The sequence below is a fragment of the Sinocyclocheilus grahami genome, unplaced genomic scaffold (genome assembly GCF_001515645.1).
Source record: "Sinocyclocheilus grahami isolate Dianchi unplaced genomic scaffold, SAMN03320097.WGS_v1.1 scaffold29.1, whole genome shotgun sequence".
Lineage (NCBI taxonomy): Eukaryota > Metazoa > Chordata > Actinopteri > Cypriniformes > Cyprinidae > Sinocyclocheilus > Sinocyclocheilus grahami.
The window spans coordinates 940,240-957,701 of NW_015505208.1; the positions used below are offsets into that span (position 1 = coordinate 940,240).

At 36.9% G+C, this 17,462-nt stretch overlaps 2 protein-coding genes across 3 annotated transcripts in view; both read right to left on the reverse strand.

The window, feature by feature from the left end:
• Nucleotides 1-10,513, reverse strand: part of LOC107571503 (ATP-dependent 6-phosphofructokinase, muscle type-like) — an 11,489-nt gene extending 976 nt beyond the window's left edge. The window contains exons 1-16 of the mRNA XM_016257825.1: nt 10,219-10,513; nt 9,369-9,442; nt 9,213-9,290; nt 8,938-9,127; nt 8,208-8,373; nt 8,060-8,104; nt 7,737-7,845; nt 6,720-6,815; nt 6,509-6,601; nt 6,289-6,414; nt 4,849-4,913; nt 4,689-4,752; nt 4,335-4,481; nt 3,746-3,816; nt 3,575-3,662; nt 3,221-3,445 (exon numbers count right to left, since the gene is read on the reverse strand). Coding sequence (XP_016113311.1) covers nt 3,221-3,445; nt 3,575-3,662; nt 3,746-3,816; nt 4,335-4,481; nt 4,689-4,752; nt 4,849-4,913; nt 6,289-6,414; nt 6,509-6,601; nt 6,720-6,815; nt 7,737-7,845; nt 8,060-8,104; nt 8,208-8,373; nt 8,938-9,127; nt 9,213-9,290; nt 9,369-9,442; nt 10,219-10,309 — 1,728 coding nt within the window. The 5' untranslated portion in view covers nt 10,310-10,513. The remainder of the gene's footprint in view (nt 1-3,220; nt 3,446-3,574; nt 3,663-3,745; nt 3,817-4,334; nt 4,482-4,688; nt 4,753-4,848; nt 4,914-6,288; nt 6,415-6,508; nt 6,602-6,719; nt 6,816-7,736; nt 7,846-8,059; nt 8,105-8,207; nt 8,374-8,937; nt 9,128-9,212; nt 9,291-9,368; nt 9,443-10,218) is intronic.
• Nucleotides 10,514-10,981: 468 nt separating this feature from the next.
• Nucleotides 10,982-17,087, reverse strand: LOC107570394 (uncharacterized). 2 transcript variants are annotated; one of them, XM_016256625.1, is made up of 18 exons: nt 16,953-17,087; nt 16,686-16,760; nt 15,793-16,006; nt 14,959-15,472; nt 14,690-14,796; nt 14,521-14,566; nt 14,302-14,441; nt 14,106-14,169; nt 13,764-13,873; nt 13,616-13,679; nt 12,937-13,067; nt 12,791-12,854; nt 12,642-12,709; nt 12,340-12,438; nt 12,147-12,245; nt 11,751-12,051; nt 11,391-11,566; nt 10,982-11,296 (listed from the first exon to the last, which is right to left on the reverse strand). In XM_016256625.1, the coding sequence occupies exons 2-18, from the start codon at nt 16,739-16,741 to the stop codon at nt 11,225-11,227; spliced, it is 2,325 nt and encodes a 774-aa protein (XP_016112111.1). In that variant the 5' UTR covers nt 16,742-16,760; nt 16,953-17,087; the 3' UTR covers nt 10,982-11,224. The 2 variants fall into 2 exon arrangements, with proteins under 2 accessions (XP_016112111.1, XP_016112119.1); XM_016256633.1 differs by lacking the exons at nt 12,937-13,067; nt 13,616-13,679; nt 13,764-13,873; nt 14,106-14,169 and having other exon boundaries at nt 10,983-11,296.
• Between the last annotated feature and the right edge of the window lie 375 nt (nt 17,088-17,462).

Here is a 17,462-nt window from a genome sequence, read left to right on the forward strand (position 1 = left end):
CTGTGTCTTGCCACAATTCTGTCTCTGAGCTCTTCAGGCAGTTCCTTTGACCTCATGATTCTCATTTGCTCTGACATGCACTGTGAGCTGTAAGGTCTTATATAGACAGGTGTGTGGCTTTCCTAATCAAGTCCAATCAGTATAATCAAACATAGCTGGACTCAAATGAAGGTGTAGAACCATCTCAAGGATGATCAGAAGAAATGGACAGCACCTGAGTTAAATATATGAGTGTCACAGCAAAGGGTCTGAATACTTAGGACCATGTGATATTTCAGTTTTTCTTTTTTAATAAATCTGCAAAAATGTCAACAATTCTGTGTTTTTCTGTCAATATGGGGTGCTGTGTGTACATTAATGAGGAAAACAAATGAACTTAAATGATTTTAGCAAATGGCTGCAATATAACAAAGAGTGAAAAATTTAAGGGGGTCTGAATACTTTCCGTACCCACTGTAAATAGGAATAAAACTGTAAATTATTTTAAATGCTGTAAGTCAATTCAGACATCATAACATTATAATGTACATAATGAAAAACAGACATTCATTTTAAAATTTGGTAAAGATTACATTTAACAGTGTTATTAAAATATATTTAAATAATGTTTTAATGCATCACCTGCAGTATGTGACAGCTTTCTTAAGTTTTTTACAGATAAAATAGTTGACATAAGACAGCATATTATACCTCCAAATTGTGATTGGTCAGACCCTTCTCTTTGTACTTCTACCTGTAATGAATTCCAGACAATCTCTTTAAACTCCTTTCAAGATATTATTAAGCAGCTAAAACCTACTACATGTCCGCAAGACATCATTCCCACACGGTTCTTGCTTCAGGTCTTCGATGTTGTTGGGCCAAGTATTTTAGTTATAATAAACAAGTATCTTCTTACAGCGACTGTCCCAAAATACCTAAAGCATGCAATTGTTAAACCCTTGCTTAAAAAAAATCAAATCTTGACCCTACCATCCTATCAAATTATAGACCCATTTCAAATTTATCTTTTCTTTCAAAAGCCTTAGAAAAGGCTGTTTTAGTACAACTGCAGAGTTTTTTTTAAAGAGTCAAATAGTATTTTTGAAAAATTTCAATCTGGGTTTAGGAAACATCATAGCACGGAGACTGCACTTTTAAAAGGGTTGAATGATATTTTATTATCTGTAGATTCAGGGGACTCTGTGATACTTTTACTATTAGATTTAAAGGGTTAGTTCACCCAAAAATGAAAATTAGGCTGCGTTTTACTCACCCTGGAAAAGGCTGTTTTAGTACAACTGCAGAGTTTTTTTTAAAGAGTCAAATAGTATTTTTGAAAAATTTCAATCTGGGTTTAGGAAACATCATAGCACGGAGACTGCACTTTTAAAAGGGTTGAATGATATTTTATTATCTGTAGATTCAGGGGACTCTGTGATACTTTTACTATTAGATTTAAAGGGTTAGTTCACCCAAAAATGAAAATTAGGCTGCGTTTTACTCACCCCCGAGGCATCCTAGGTGTATATGACTTTCTTCTTTCAGACGAATGATGAATGAGGTCACCTAGGATGCCTCGGGGGTGAGTAAAACGCAGCCTAATTTTCATTTTTGGGTGAACTAACCCTTGAAGTGCGGTGTTTGATACTATCGATCATAGAATCCTTATATCACGCCTTGAACAATGTGTGGGCATTACAAGTTGTGCTCTCGACTGGTTTCTTGAAGAGAGAATGTTTTCTGTTTGTCTTGATGGTTTTTCTTTATCTAGCTCCATCTTGCATTTTGGAGTTCCCCAGGGCTCCATTTTGGCCCCTGTTCTGTTCTCATTAGGGCCTTTCGCACCGCAGGAACCTTTTCATAGTACCAGAACTAATTGTGGAACTACCCACTTTTTGGCGTTTTCGCACCGCCGAAACTGGGAGCGATTTTAGTACCGGACTGCTTTTTCGAGAACCAAATTAGCTCCTACTCTGAAGCAGGGTCTAACCAGCACAACTGGTACTAATCGTGACGCAAGTAGACATTGATTGGCCAAACGCGTATGAAAACGCCCTCCCCCGCCATGATTTAAAACGCCATGTAAACATATTATATATGCTTCCTCTGGGGTCCATCCTTACTAAGCATGGGGTATCATTTCATTTTTATGCTGATGACACCCAAATCTACCTGCCCTTGAGGAAAAATTATAAAAGAGGCTTAGGATCACTGAATAGGTGTTTGTCTGATATTAAGTCTTGGTTCTCTTCAAACTTTTTTACATCTTAATGAGGGCAAAACAGAGGTCATTGTGTTTGGGTCTTCGGAAATCCCCTATTGTGATTTGGGAGATCTGGACTCCTACAGAAAACTGTCTGTGAAATATTTGGGTGTTACTTTCGATTCTGCACTTAAGTTCGATAAACAGATAAATTCTGTAGTCAAATCCAGTTTCTTCCAATTAAGATTGCTATCAAAAGCAAAGAGTTTTTTTTATCGTTTCAAGAGTTCGAGAGAGTGATCCATGCATTTGTGTCATCAAGGCCTGATTATTGTAATTCCCTTTATATGGGAATAAGTCAATCAAATATAAATCGACTTCAGATGGTTCAAAATGCAGCTGCCAGACATTTGACTGGCACCCACAAATTTGATCATATCTCCCCCGTATTATGCTCTTTGCACTGGTTGCCTGTCTGTTACAGAATCGAGTTTAAAATTTTACTGTTTGTTTTTAAAGCTCTTAGTGGAGCAGCTCCTGAATATCTCTGCGATCTTTTAAACCCAAATACATCTGTTAGATCGCTGAGGTCTTCTGAGCAAAGAGTGTTGATGGTCCCGAGATCTAGACTGAAGTTGAGGGGTGACCGTGCCTTTTCAATTGCTGGGCCTAAACTATGGAATAGTCTTCCAGTCTCCCAGAATTTAAATCCAAGTTAAAAACTTACCTTTTTTCCAAGGCTTATAACTGTCCTTAGAGTATAAGGATCTGTCACCTATCAGTGTTTGTTTTTGATTTTCTCCTCTTTAGTGCATTGCGGTCAAAACTGTTTATATTTATTTCTATGTCTTTTTAGTAAGGTTTGTACAGCACAGTGGTCAATTACTGTTGTTTTTATTGTGCTTTATAAATACATTTTGATTTGATGTTAAATTAATGGTTTTAGATTGTGTCAAAGTAAAAAAATAAAAAATAAATAAACAAATCAATTAAAAAAAATCTAAATACTTTTTTTAAATTAATGAAATTATTTACAAATATTGGCTGATAATCATTATGATATTTATATACTGTGCATCCAGACAGTGTGTGTGCCGTATCTCTAACCGTGGTGATGGTGTTAAGGGCGGTGTCGGCTCCAATGCTGAAGTCTGAGCCAGGCACATTGTTAGATACAGTAGCAGGAATGATCACCATGGGAATACACAGCTCTTCATATTTCTCTCTGCCTTGAACCATCTCCAATGCACCTGAAAATGCCTGAAAAGGTGAATTTTAATGTGACCTGAACAGAATATGGACAGAAGGAGAACAGAACAGGACATGGACATTATATTGTATATTATAGGCATTGTATTGTATATAATATCATTACATTTCATCACTTGCCTCAAAACCCCCAATGATGACCAGAGCATGAATATTGTACTTGGCAATATTCAAGCTGATCTCCTCCATGTACTTTCCAGGTAATACTCTGCATAAACAAAAGATATTAACTTTTTAAATATTGCAGAACTATAAATGATGATAAAGAATATCTACAGGAGTGATCAGTACCTTTTGGTTCCCAACTCAGAGCCACCTTTCCCTGTCCAGTCTCCAACAGTGTTCCAGGTGATGGGCTCAATCTAACAACATTATGCAAGACAGAATATGACAACACTACAATGGCTTTAATGTCCTCATAATAGTTTTTATTACATAGCCACCATTTACAAATTTAAGGTCAGTAAGATTTTTTTTTAATGAAAGTACTAGTTTTATTCAGCAAGGACACATTCAATTGTTCAAAATTGACTGTAAAAGACATCTACTGTATTTCAAATAAATGCTATTCTTTAAGTTTTCAAGAATAAGATATTAATAGCACAAAATCAGTATATTAGAATACTAGGATTTCTATATGATCCTGCAACACTGAAGTAATGGCACTGGAATAATAGCTGCTGAATATTCAACTTTGCTTTACATTTTAAAATATATTATAATAGAAATCAGATATTTTAAATTGTAATAATATTTCAAAACATTACTGTTTGTACTGTATTTTTATCAAATAAATTCAGCCTTGGTGGCCAGAATTTTTTTATTTTTTTTACAGAACCCCAAACTTTGAATCGGTACTCAATTGGTCAATGCTGCTTACCTTTTCCTCAGCCAGACCTTCAAAGCCATCATGAACAGCCAGCATGTTGTGACCCTGGATGATGCCGATCCTGACAGCTGTGCGTACAGCTGCGTTCATGCCAGCACAGGGAGCACCCACATTCAAAATAGCCACATTAATGTTACTCTGATGAAGAAAAAGGTACACAAAGAAGAAACACATGATAAAAATAAGAAAAATATTTTTTTTAAAAAGAAGAAAAAGGTAATGAATTATAAGTCATACTCAATGTTATTATATAAATATTACTTTTTTTTAATTATAAAAAACATTATTTAAATATAAATTATTTTCTTTCTTTTTTTTTTCAATTTTATTTCCGAATCTCCTCACCTTTGTCTCTGGGGGGCGCACATGAGCCAGGAGCTTATATGTGTTCCAGTTATTCTCAAAACTCCTGCACAGGCAGACATTTTTGAGTTTGAATAATTTAATAGTGATACTATACAAGTTTCTTTTAATAACAAAAAAAGTATGATATTTCCAAACATACCTTCCCCTGAGCTTAACAGCATCGTCAAATCGACCCTCATTCATTGCAACAGTGACATCCTTGGTCTATATGTTGAAAAGAAAAATTTTATGAATAATATATTTAATATATAATATATTGTATAAATAAATACAATAAAAAAGAAAAAGAACAAGTGTTGCAAATCCTAGTCGGGGCGTCAGCTGTTTAAAATGAGAACGAATGATGCCAGATTCTCGAATGAATTACTATTTTGAGCGGTTAAACGCGATTCAGTTTGATTCGTTCGAGCGGTTCACTCACACACTGAATCGTTTGCAGCAGATTCGCACACCGAAATACGTACCAGGATGTTTTTAAAAGACAGAAAACAGCACTGGATGAGGTGAGTATTTACCTACAATCCAAAGTAGGAAACAAAACTTGCAAATGCCTATCGTTTGTCAACGAAGCAGCAGCTCCTTTTATGCAGTATACTGTGTATATTGTGTATGCAGCTTGTGAACGACTCAAGACTAAAGACGATTTAAATCTGTTTACATCTAAAACAGTATCAAAAAAGGAGAAAGAAAAGAAGAAGAAAAAAAGAGTGAGGACACTTTTGATGGGGGGCCTGTTGTCATAGTAAATTCTAAATCTTAAAGGGCTCATATGATGCGATTTCAATTTTTCCTTTCTCTTTGGAATGTTACAAGCTCTTGGTGCATAAAGAAGAACTGTAAAGTTGCAAAGACTAAAGTCTCAAATCCAAAGAGATATTCTTTATAAAAGTTAAGAGTCAACCACGCCTACCTAAAACGGCTCGTTCTAACACGCCCCCACATATCTACGTCACAATGTGGGAAGATTTGCATAACGCCACCCAAATGTTCACACAAAGAAAGAAGGTGTAACTTTTATTCTCGCTGTAGTATAGTTGTTGCCGCCGCTGCCATGGTGCTGTGTGTTTCGTTGTGAAAGCGAAACTACTTTGTTTGGCCTTCCAAAAGAGGACGATATCGCTTTGTCATGCCTAGAGCTGATCCGTGCTGGTCGCTGAGGAAATACTTCAACTTCGCGCTGTGGATTGCCGGATCGGCTTTCACCATGGACGAAGCGGAGTCCAGCCTGGAGGTCGTCACAAGTGTTTGCCGCAGGCATCACAATATGGTGAGGGGCGTAACATTTCCATCACACGCTTGAGGAATTCGGCCAATCACAACGCACTGGATAGCTGGCCAATCAGAGCACACCTCGCTTTTTCAGACGATGAGCTTTGTAAAAATCGACGCGTTTCAGAAAGTCGGGGCATAGAGGAGAAACAATAATGTACAGTATGTGGAAAATAATGTGTTTTTTTTAACCTTAAACCGCATAAACACATTTCATTACACCAAATACACAAAATAATGTTCTTTTTAGCAGCATCATATGACCCCTTTAAATTAGGTCACATCTAAAATGTATGTACTTTATACACACCACTTGCACACACTCCATCAGGGGGAGTCTGACGGCCTGGTTCCCAGAGAGACTGACCACACAGGCAGGAGTTTCTGGAGTGGCTTCCAGCAGAGCCATTACAGCCTCCACACCCATCCTACTGCCCTGACATATAATAAACACACACATTTAAACTCTCATGAAATAAAAATGGTGCAGATGATCGAAAAGTGACAAAATGAGAAGAGGGACTACTCACTAGCACTCTGTCAAAAGCTGAGGGGGTGCCACCTCTCTGCACATGTCCGAGGGTAGTGGCACGAGTATCATAGCCCAGCCTCTTTGTCACCAGCTGTAGGTGAACAGATAAGCATAATTAAAGTGCACTTATAGGCGAACGTTTACAAAACTATATTAGAGCATCTGTTTCAAGAGCATGGGTTATATAGTATGGTCAGGGGTTAAGTTACATCTTTTAGCTGGTCACAGGTGATTGGTTTCCCTTCTTTGTTGATTGCTCCTTCGGCCACAATTATCACATTCAAACGAGAACCTGCCTTTCTGGTCTGTTTGAGGAGAGACAAAATTATCAATCATTATGAATGTTTTGTTTTGTTTTTCAGTCAAAATATTGAAATTTTTCTTGATGCACAAACCTTACCAATTTTTGTTAGAGTTATGGTTCAAACAACCAGCTATTTTCCCATAGTTTAAAGAAAAATTTAACTAAACTAATTCTCTTTTTTCTTTACTGCATTTATTTATAACTTTTCCTCTTAATTGATCTATTTTTGGACTTTTCCAAACCAACAAGAAAAATGCATGAAAAAAAGTACTAAAATATGTCTTCTGACAAGTTATTATTAATTTACAGTTTTGCTTTTCCAGTAAATTTACACTGCTTTTCAAAGGTTTGGGGTCAGTAAGATAAAATTTTTTAGAAGAAGAAATTATTCATTTTATTTAGCAGTGATGCATTAAATTGATCAAACGTGACAATAAAGACATTTACATTATTACAGAAAAACTATATATCAAATAAATGCTGTTTTTTGCTTTCTATTCATCCAAGAATCCTGAAAAAAAATATATCACGGTTTCCACAAAAATATTAAGCAGCAAAAAATATTTTTTTATATGTTTCTCGGACAGCAAATCAGCATTAGAATGATTTCTGAAGGATCATGTGACACTGAAAATTGGAGTAATGACTGCTGACAATTCAGCTTCTGTCATCACACACACACACAAACATTTTAATATATATTAAAATAGAAATAGAAAATTTGATTTTAAACTGTAATAATATTTGTAATAATAAGCCTGGGTGAGAATAAGAGAATTCTTTCAAAAACATAAATAAAAAATTTTTCGAATCAAACCCCAAACGTTTGAACGTTAGTGTATTTCAAGGATGTAAAACTATGTGACAACTATATAATTTTTTTTCTGTGTACATTTCTTGCATTTTGTCAATTTCTTAGTACCTCAGTGAGTCTTCTACACAAATGATCCTCCCATCCATCATCTGGAGGCATCTCAGGAATAAACACCCAGTCAGCACCACACGCAAGAGCAGTAACCAGAGCCAGGTAACTGAAACACACACACACACACACACACACACACACATATATATATATATTGTGCTCAATAAATGCAAGATCATTTCAGTTAATTAAATGTGAGATTCTGGCATGTGAACCATATGATCTAGGTATTAGGGGTCTGGTCTCAATATCAGTTCTGTTGCACACATACTGTATCCTCACTTCAGTGTATAAGCATACATACACAATCACATTCTTACCCACAGTGTCTTCCCATGACCTCTAGGATAAAAGCACGTTGATGACTGTGGGTGAGAGCAGAGGTCACAATGTAGGAACAAATGCCAAAGCAAAATAACAGAACACTGAGGATCTTAGCTAATTTGATAAACTGCAAATATTTGTGACCTTTGTGCTGTTGTGGTGATACTGTCCACCACCTCAATGATACGATGTAGGGCAGAGTCTGTGCCAATGGTCATGTCCGTTCCACAGAAGTCATTGTCGATAGAACCAACCATACCGACAATATTCAGATGAGATGAAGTCTTGGCCTCCTCCTTTGTGATCTTACCTGTGTACAAATGGAGAATATGGCTGTCAGTTCAGTTCAGTATATACCATTTGGGATACAGAAAGATTTGTTTATTTATTTTTAAAGAAATTCAAATAAAAAAATATTTGTATTCAGTAAAGGTACATTAAATAGATCAAAAATGACTGTAAAGACATGTATAATGTTATGAAAGATAATTTTGTGTAATGTTCTTTCTCTTTCGATTCATCAGAGAATAATAAAAAAACAATGTATCTTGAGAAACAAGATGATATAAATGTTTCTTGAGCAGAAAGATAATTTTGTGTAATGTTCTTTCTCTTTCGATTCATCAGAGAATAATAAAAAAAACAATGTATCTTGAGAAACAAGATGATATAAATGTTTCTTGAGCAGCAAATCGGCATATTAGAATGATTTCTGAAGGATCATGTGACACTGAAGACTGGAGTAATGATGCTGAAAATGCAGCTTTGCCATCACAGGAATAAATTACATGTAAAATATATTAAAACAGTCAAAATTATATATATAAAAAAAAACATGTTGAAATAATCTGTACCTTCAATACAGATTGTTTACCTTTGCTGATTAGATCTTTCAGCAAGTCACTCCACTCAGTGCGAAATATGTTGGCACCGGTCAAACTGCCATCGCCACCAATTACACAAAGGTTGGTGACACCTAGTTTGACGAGATTGAAGGCAGCCTTCAAACGCCCCTCCCTGGTCTGGAAATCCTTACAGCGGGCACTGCCAATGACTGTGCCACCCTTCAGACAGACAATCACAACACTACTTAAAAAGTTAAGTTAATAATGAACTGAATTGAATAAATTCCAGCAGCTGAAAGCGCACCAGCTGTAGCATCATGGACACACTCTCCCATGTAGCAGGACGGATGTGATCCCCTCCATCAACCAATCCCTGATATCCCTGCACATGACATCAGCAACAATGTTAACAGATGTGATTGGCATGGCCATTTTCGTTAATATTCTTATAATAACGTACCTCATGGACAAAGAAGACTTTGGCTCCAGTGTAAAGGCCGACTCTGACAGTGGCCCTCACAGCTGCATTCATCCCTGCAATAGACAAGAAAACATATCATATACAGAAGGATACACAGGGCTTCTAGGAAAGTACAGAGAGGTACTCCTCATGACATTTCATTACTTGACCGCATTGTGGAATGATGTGAACAAGAGTGTCTGAGATAACTTAATTCTGTGAGCTCAGCACTAAAGCTGTAAGTGTTCGGACGGTGTTGTGTACAAACGCAGTTCAGTGTCTCTAGTTTCAACAGTTAGCAGCTGTGGAAAAGCCTGCTACACTCCATAACCTCATGTCATTTCTGAAGAAGGTCACTGGAGATAAATTTAGCCTTCAATTATGGAAAGACGGGGACAAGAGCTACAGGCTAAAGCTAAAGGCTACAAGAGCATTGACCTTAACGGACCAGAGCAAACCAAAATGCTAGATTTCTTTTTATCAGTACATTTTGTTCTATTTTCTGCTTAAGCTTCTTAAATTTGAACTCCTTGAATTTTAAATTTAATAGGACAGATAGAAATTAATTTTCAAAAGTTAAAGTTTAGCTCATGTTTATTCATGATAGTTTTAAACCATAGAGAACATCAGAGAGTCACCTGACTTAGAACATAAAAACAGTGTCTATAACAATATGAATACTGTATCAGAGGCGGAAAAGCTCTTATTGTGTATACAGGGATATTCCAAAAATTGCACCAAATTCACTAGAATCTAATTATCCATGCAGGCATTTCTTTGAACACCCTCTTGGAGACCACCATAGGAACTAGCACAAAGTCTAAGAGGCAGATCACTACTTTCTGCTTACCTTGGGCATCACCACCTGACGTCAGTACAGCAATGGCCCGTCCGACCCCCATCTTTGTCGGATCGACCCCAGCTGTGTTTATGTTAGCCATGATTCAGGTATTCCAGAAATTGGTGGCAGAGGAAATTGGAAAAGGAGGCGAATGAAAGATGCGTTTGCACCGTCTCTCAAAGCAAGGGGCTCCAGAGGGAAGGGTTTAATAGGACGGAGTTCCAGCAATACGTGCCCACCCCCTGGATTTCATTTCACAAACACAGACACCGCAGTCACACACCCCTTGACTCAGCTAAATATAAAGTATCAACTTGAATTGCACAGCAAAGGTTACATGCTTAATAAAAAGAAAAAAAAGATAAAGTTTACCATGTCTTAATGTCATGTTTTATTTTAGTATTAATTTGTAATATTTAACTTTAATTTAATTATTTATTTAGCTTTTTGATTGAAAACCATTATTTATAAATTTACAGTATATATAAATATTACAAAATATAATAATTTGTTCTAATATACTTTTATATAATACAGATATTGATCAAATCAGATCTTTTACTCTTCAAAATAAGAATATTCTTAATGAATTTTAAATTAAATTTATGTCAAATATTTTAGTGTTTTAAAGCTTGAGCACCAAATAATATTAAACGATTTCATAAAGGACATCTACAATATTGTAATAGTACAATTCAGGAAAAAAAGAACTGAAATTTATAAAGACAAATCTTAATGTAAAACTGTTTATATAGAGATTTATTATACACTTTATACAAGAGACAAGTGGAAAGCTCAGTGTTTTCAGTCAGTGACAATTCAGTGTAAAAATGTTGACTATTTAAAGATAATTTTGCATTCAGTCATGTTGTCAACAGTGAATCTCACCAAATATTGTGCCCGTCCAATACTTTGCTGCTTGTGGAATCTGACTATGACATTTCATATCAAAAGTGCAACTAGAAATACGGTTTCAGACAGTCTTACATACACAGACTGACATGTGCAATGTGTTTTATGCTCTGATAAAAGAACCTGAAGGGACAGGACTCAGACGTATAGAAGACAGGCCAATGGGTAAAAAACACTGTAGAGGAGAGAGATAAGATGTATCAACAGCCATTCACCTTGGCAACCGGTTTAGTGTGCAATGCACAATTCAAAACACAATGATCACTCACAGTAGAGTCTTGAAACAGAAGTGTGGCGGCCACCGGGTTGACACAGCGGGGCTGCAGTGGGCAGGACAGCAGGCGAGAGGTGTACGCAGCACATTCCTCGTCCAGAAACATCTCCTCCAGAGGAGTATGACGCCGCCGCAGAGCAGACATAGCGGTAGACTGCTTGACAGCAGGAGCTACAGACAGATGTGGAAATGCATTTAATGCAGTAAGCACTACTACAAATGCTTAAAAGTCTTCAGGATGTGCAAAATGTCTGCTTAAGGATCATTAATTACAACATTAGACAGATATGGTCATTTAAAAACAGAAAACAGAAAAAAAGGTTCAATTTAGGTTCACTTTGGATGGAATGGTTACCTTTAGATTGGCTTTGTTTAGGCAGGTCTAAGCTGGGATTGAGCTGTGATTCTTTACTTTGGTCTGATTGCTGTGGTAGTGCATTATGGGATGTAAACTGGCCTAAACAGAGCTGCAGAGGAGCACTTATCCCAGGATTCTTCAGAGGCCGGTCTGATCCAAGTCTTTGGCTTGATGAGAAAACAATGACTGACCCTCTGTGTGCTGCTTGTATGAAAGGCTGGACTGTTTTCTTGCCTTCGTTCTCGGTGTGACAATGATTTGAATCAGAATTTGCTTTAATTGTTGACTGTGCTTCAGTCTGCATGGAGAGAAGTCATGTGAGATTACTTTTAGGCCATCAAGAAACTGACCAGTGATGCATAAATTAATGTTTTAGAGTTAAATCAATCATACAGTTTGGTGGCTGTTCAGTAACTGTACGTCATCTTGGCCTATCTGGTCATCGTCCATCTGCTCTTGGTCCTCAAATAACCTTTGAACGACATCCTTCCCCTATAACACATTCAACACCTAGTGTTAACCTGACATTTTATCGTGTAGATAAAGTAAGAAAATACAAGGGTTCTGCATTATGGGGCTGTTTTACCTTCTGGCACACCAAGAGTCCAGTGCTTGGGTCATGAGATTCACGCAAACCTGGGGAGCCCCTTAAACTGGACATCTTTTGGGTAGTACAAAGCTTCCTCTGTAAATATAAACAGTAAACATAAACCTGAGACACAAGACGTTTTACAACAGATCTCACTCACAAAGAAAAAAACTGAAGATATTGAAGACTTTCTATAGCCTTGACTTGTGAAATTTGGGTTTAAAAAATAAAAAATAAACCTTTAATTTATGGCAATGGATACTGTACAAAACAATGAGACAAGACAGGAGAATACTCACCATTGACTGTGGTTTGGATTTTGCCACCCGCTGCGGTGTCCACTTCATCACTGGTGTTCTAACTGCGCCTGCACCACAGCAGAGAATCATTGGTTTAAAGGGTAGAAAACATGATGTTGAAGGGGAAGAAACATTGGAGTCAAACTTACACTGAGATGATGTTGCTGCTGCCACGGCTTCAGGCTTATTCTTCTTCACTGGGACTCTCTGGGCCTGAAGTAAAGAAAGGTACATGATGCAAAACACCTTCATTATAGCACACAATTGGAAGTTGAATCCATCCGAGCAAACTCACAGAATAAATTGAGGTTCCTCTGCCAGTGGGACAGGTGGAAGCTCTGGGTGTTGCTCCACCAGCCCTCACACCTTCATTCAGTAGAATACTGCGCAGGGCCGCCGGGTCAGGGGAGAAGGACACAACACTTCCTAAAGGAAGATTTTTTTGGATCACATGACATTCATATAAATTTTATGGAGAAAATAATAAACTGAATAATAAAATCTAGTCTGTATGTGGTGCTGTAACATCTCTTATGCCCAACATAGCTGCATTTACAGTATTTGATCAAAATGCTTTAAAAGTAGTATTATTGTGAAATATTACAATTTAAAATAACTATTTTCTATTTTAAATGTAACTTTTTCCTGTGATTGTAAAGCTGAATTTTCAGCAGCAATTACTCAAGGATTTAGTATCACATAATCCTTCAGAAATCATTCTAATATGTTGATTTGTGGCTCAAGAAACATTTATTAATTTTGAAAACACTGCTTAATATTTTTGTGGGAACCATTGTACATTTCATCAGGATTCTTAAATAGAAAGTTCAAAAGAACAGCATTCATTTAAAATATTTTAAATGTCATTACTGTCACTTTTGATGCATTTAATGTATTCATGCTGAATCAAAGTATTAATTTTTGAACAGAAGTGTATACACTTCATTTACTGCTAAATTAATGGGCTAGATTACCTGCGGGAGCTTTGACAGCTGCCGATTCATCCGTTTTAGGCTTCCTAACTGGCACTCTTTGAGCCTAAAGTGAACAAGGTATTTCAAACCTTATTTTTTAGCATTCCAAATTCAAATTTTAAGACAACAAATGTGAACTGAGCATTACTGAGTAAACAGAAGTAGCTCTGCCAGTAAGGCTGGTCGGTGCATGAGGTGTTGCTCCATTGATCTGTAGAATACCACGGAGCGCTGATGGATCAGGAGAGAAGGCACTTCCTGCAGGAACAAACCATACACAAATTAATGAACACAATTTGTTTAAAAGTCTTCATTTTTATTCAAACACTTTCTATTCATCAAAAACATCCAGAAAAAAAATATATTAAGCAGCACAACCATTTACTAGTGATAATAAATGTTTCTTAAGCACCAAACCAGCATATTAGAATGATTTTTGAAGAATCATGAAGACTGGAGTAATGGCTGCTGAAAAATCAACTTTAAATACCTGTAGGGCTTTTGGCCTCTGCTGGAGCTTCTTTTTGAGTCTTTTTGGCAGGTACTCTTTGAGCCTAAAGTGGACAAGGTCACTATTAAAAATCAGTTATTCTATTTTACATCTTCTTTCTGCCTAAATTGACCATTCAGAAGTAAAATATCATAATCAATGTGTGAATGGACATTGAACAAAGGAATGCACTCACAGAATAAATAGAGGTTCCTCTGCCAGTAGGACAGGCTGATGCTCTGGGTGTTGCTCCAACATGCTCCCCCAGTCTCGTTCCATCGCTCTGTAGAATACTACGTAGTGCTGAAGGGTCAGGGGAAAACAGCCCAGCCTTGTCTTGAGATGAAAGGAGAACTATAAAGCTTACACTCTGTGATCAATGAGAAAAGTTGGGAGTCTTTGAAAATGAACTAACCTGTGGTGACATCAACGCCATGACGCTTCTTCACAACTCTTTGAGGCTAAAAGATCAAAATATATGAGCACCAGAGCACATACTAGACTAAAAAGACAACGGTCATGATCATCATAAAGGGTCAGTAAACATTTTGGTTTTATTACTGAGATTTTCTACAATTCCTAACCAGATTATTGGAGGTTCCTGGTCCAGGGGGGCAGGTAGATAAACGTGGCATCATGCATTGTGCTCCAACAGCACTTGATCCCTCACATGTGAGGACACTGTGCACAGCTGATGAAAGATTTGATTATGATCCTGCACTCATAGTTACATACATCAATTATAAACAACCAGTGGCTAAATTAAACAAAGAACTATTAATACAGTGGAGATCGAACTTGAACATGGACTTGATTGACACAATAAGAAAAGATTTGACATTATGTCACTCACCTTCAGTGATTACATGCCTTTGTGTTGTTGATGGGAAACAGTGCTTGTCCTTTGATGCTTGATTATCGGAATTAACATCTACTTTAATGAGTGACGTTTTACATAAATGACTCAAACCCGAGTCTTCGGGAAGCTTAGATTGTTTAAGAGTGATGCTACCTAAACGTGAACTTAAATCGGTGTGACTACAGCATCCGCATTCATGTGAAGGTGGGTGAACATCAGTGGAATCTTTATTTGATGCCATGTATTCTACATGACTACCAGGCTGCAGTCGTTGTGATTTGTTGGCCTGAGCCCTGAGGACACCTGGTGTCGTAGCTTTATGGCTTGGAGTTTTAGTTTTGGCACTTGGATTCAAGTTCATCACTTTTGCCCCTGGTGTTAGTCGAGTAGAAGGCATCAGGGGTGCTTTTCCCTGGGGATCACCTGAGTTTCTCTGACTGTGTGTGCGTGACTGGGACAAATTGAAAGGAACAGGTTTGGTGCAGGTCCTTTTTTTTTGAGCTTTACTCTGAAAAAAATAAATAATTTTTGATTAAAAAAACCTGAAATAAAATATAAATAGAATTAGAACTTAAACGTACTTCAGGTAGTTGACAAGGAAATGTCCGTTTAAGTTTTTTTAAGTACTAAAATGACTAAAACTGAATGAAAATGAAAAATTAAATTAAAGCTATACACAAATCTTAAATGAAATAAATGACAAAAGCACATTACAAAAAAAAAAAAAATCTAAAATAAAAAAGAAAATAAAAGCTAATTGTAATATTCATAAAAAATATATAAGACTATATAAAAAAATACTAAAATAACACTTAAGTGTATCCTTACTGTTAGAGGCCTCTGTTCCCAGCTGTTGTGACTGGGATTTTGGGAGAGCTCACTTAGGGCTGGTTGCAGAGATTTGGCAAGGACAGGAAGCCTGCTGATGCCTTTGAGTTTACCGACTCCTTTTCCAGTTTCACCAGAAGCATTGGGGTCCAAATTTTCAGATCCTCTTTTAGAGGAAGCACTTTTTGTCTTCAACTCCTGATTCTTCCAGATCCTAATGGCATTGAAAATAATGGATCAGAAATCAGCACCACAGCATCACTGTACGGTTATCCAGTTTTGATGCTTACATGAATTATTCAGTCATTAAACTAATTATTGGTTTTAATAAAAAAAATTTTTTTTTAAAGATTAATGAATTATTCAAAAACGGAGCAAGACGATATCAGATCCACTACAGTAATGCAAATTAGAGGGTAAAATGCGTTTAATTGTTCTGAAAAAGCATAACTCTGATATTTTTTTTATATTTGTCACTACTTTATTCATTTATTTTTTTGTGGCATGGACATACCTTGACTTTTTTTCCTAAACGAAACATTTTTGATAACAAATCAAATGATTAATGAAATGTTTAGAGAAAGATAATACGAGATTCACTACAATACATTTTGAAACACACTAAAATGTGTTTAACTGTTAAGAAAACAATGTAGCAAATCATGTTTTGTTCTAATTTGCATGATTTATTTGACATATTTCTTTAGTTTTGAGTGAAATGTATATTTCTTGACAGGTGTAGTGAGGGGTACCTAAAATTGCTCAAAGCAAAATGAACATTCTGAATAGCTCCTGTCAAATGCATAACTTGATTCATTTAAGGAGGAGAGACTGAGACAATGTTACTTGTGGAGGAGAAGGCTGATATAAAGATTCATGACCGGTTCACTCACCCTGCTTGATCCTGCTGACTTCTGTTCTGGGGTCTCAGAGGGTTAGAGGACGCCATCTCGAGAGGGGTTCAGTGCCTATAAACAAGACGGCACTTGAGTGGTCTCAAAACGTTGACATGTAGGCTCAATCATTAAAAACTAACCGTGTAGAGCGTCAGTAAACTGCAAATACGCAAACTCGGAGTACTCCGTGTTGTTATGTATAAAGTTACGTATAAAGTGAACAAGACGGCAGATATATATTTGTACTAACCCACACATACGTACCAAGGACTGGGCTTAGACAGTATCCAAAAACTGTCGCTTTTTATGTTATTTTTAAGCTACAGGACTTTCCACACCAAGCCACTCTCCCCTGGCCCAGGCTCTAGAAAACAACTAGCCTGGCCTGCTGACTTCCGGGGTAGTTTGTAAAAAGCGCGCATTTTGACTGGCTGACTGAGACGTGGCCTCAGCCAATCGCTGCCCGCCATTGACACTACTATGGCAACAGAGATGCGGCTTTAAATCACGTGACTAAATCCGTTTGTGCCGTTCATTCCCTTTTCATGGGTTCATTATTTTTTAACGTCTGGCGCACAATAGAATTCTGAACTCTTGAAAGAGACAAAGAAGCTTGTTCGCGGGTAAATGCGGACCCAGTAAGCACGTGAGAGACCGCTTGACACTTGCAGAGGAAAATAGGCTTACAATGACAAAAATGCAAACGATTTTTAAAAATATCTTTTAATAGAGGTCATTTGGAAAAGTCTGCTCAAGCCGTTTCAAAAACCAAAG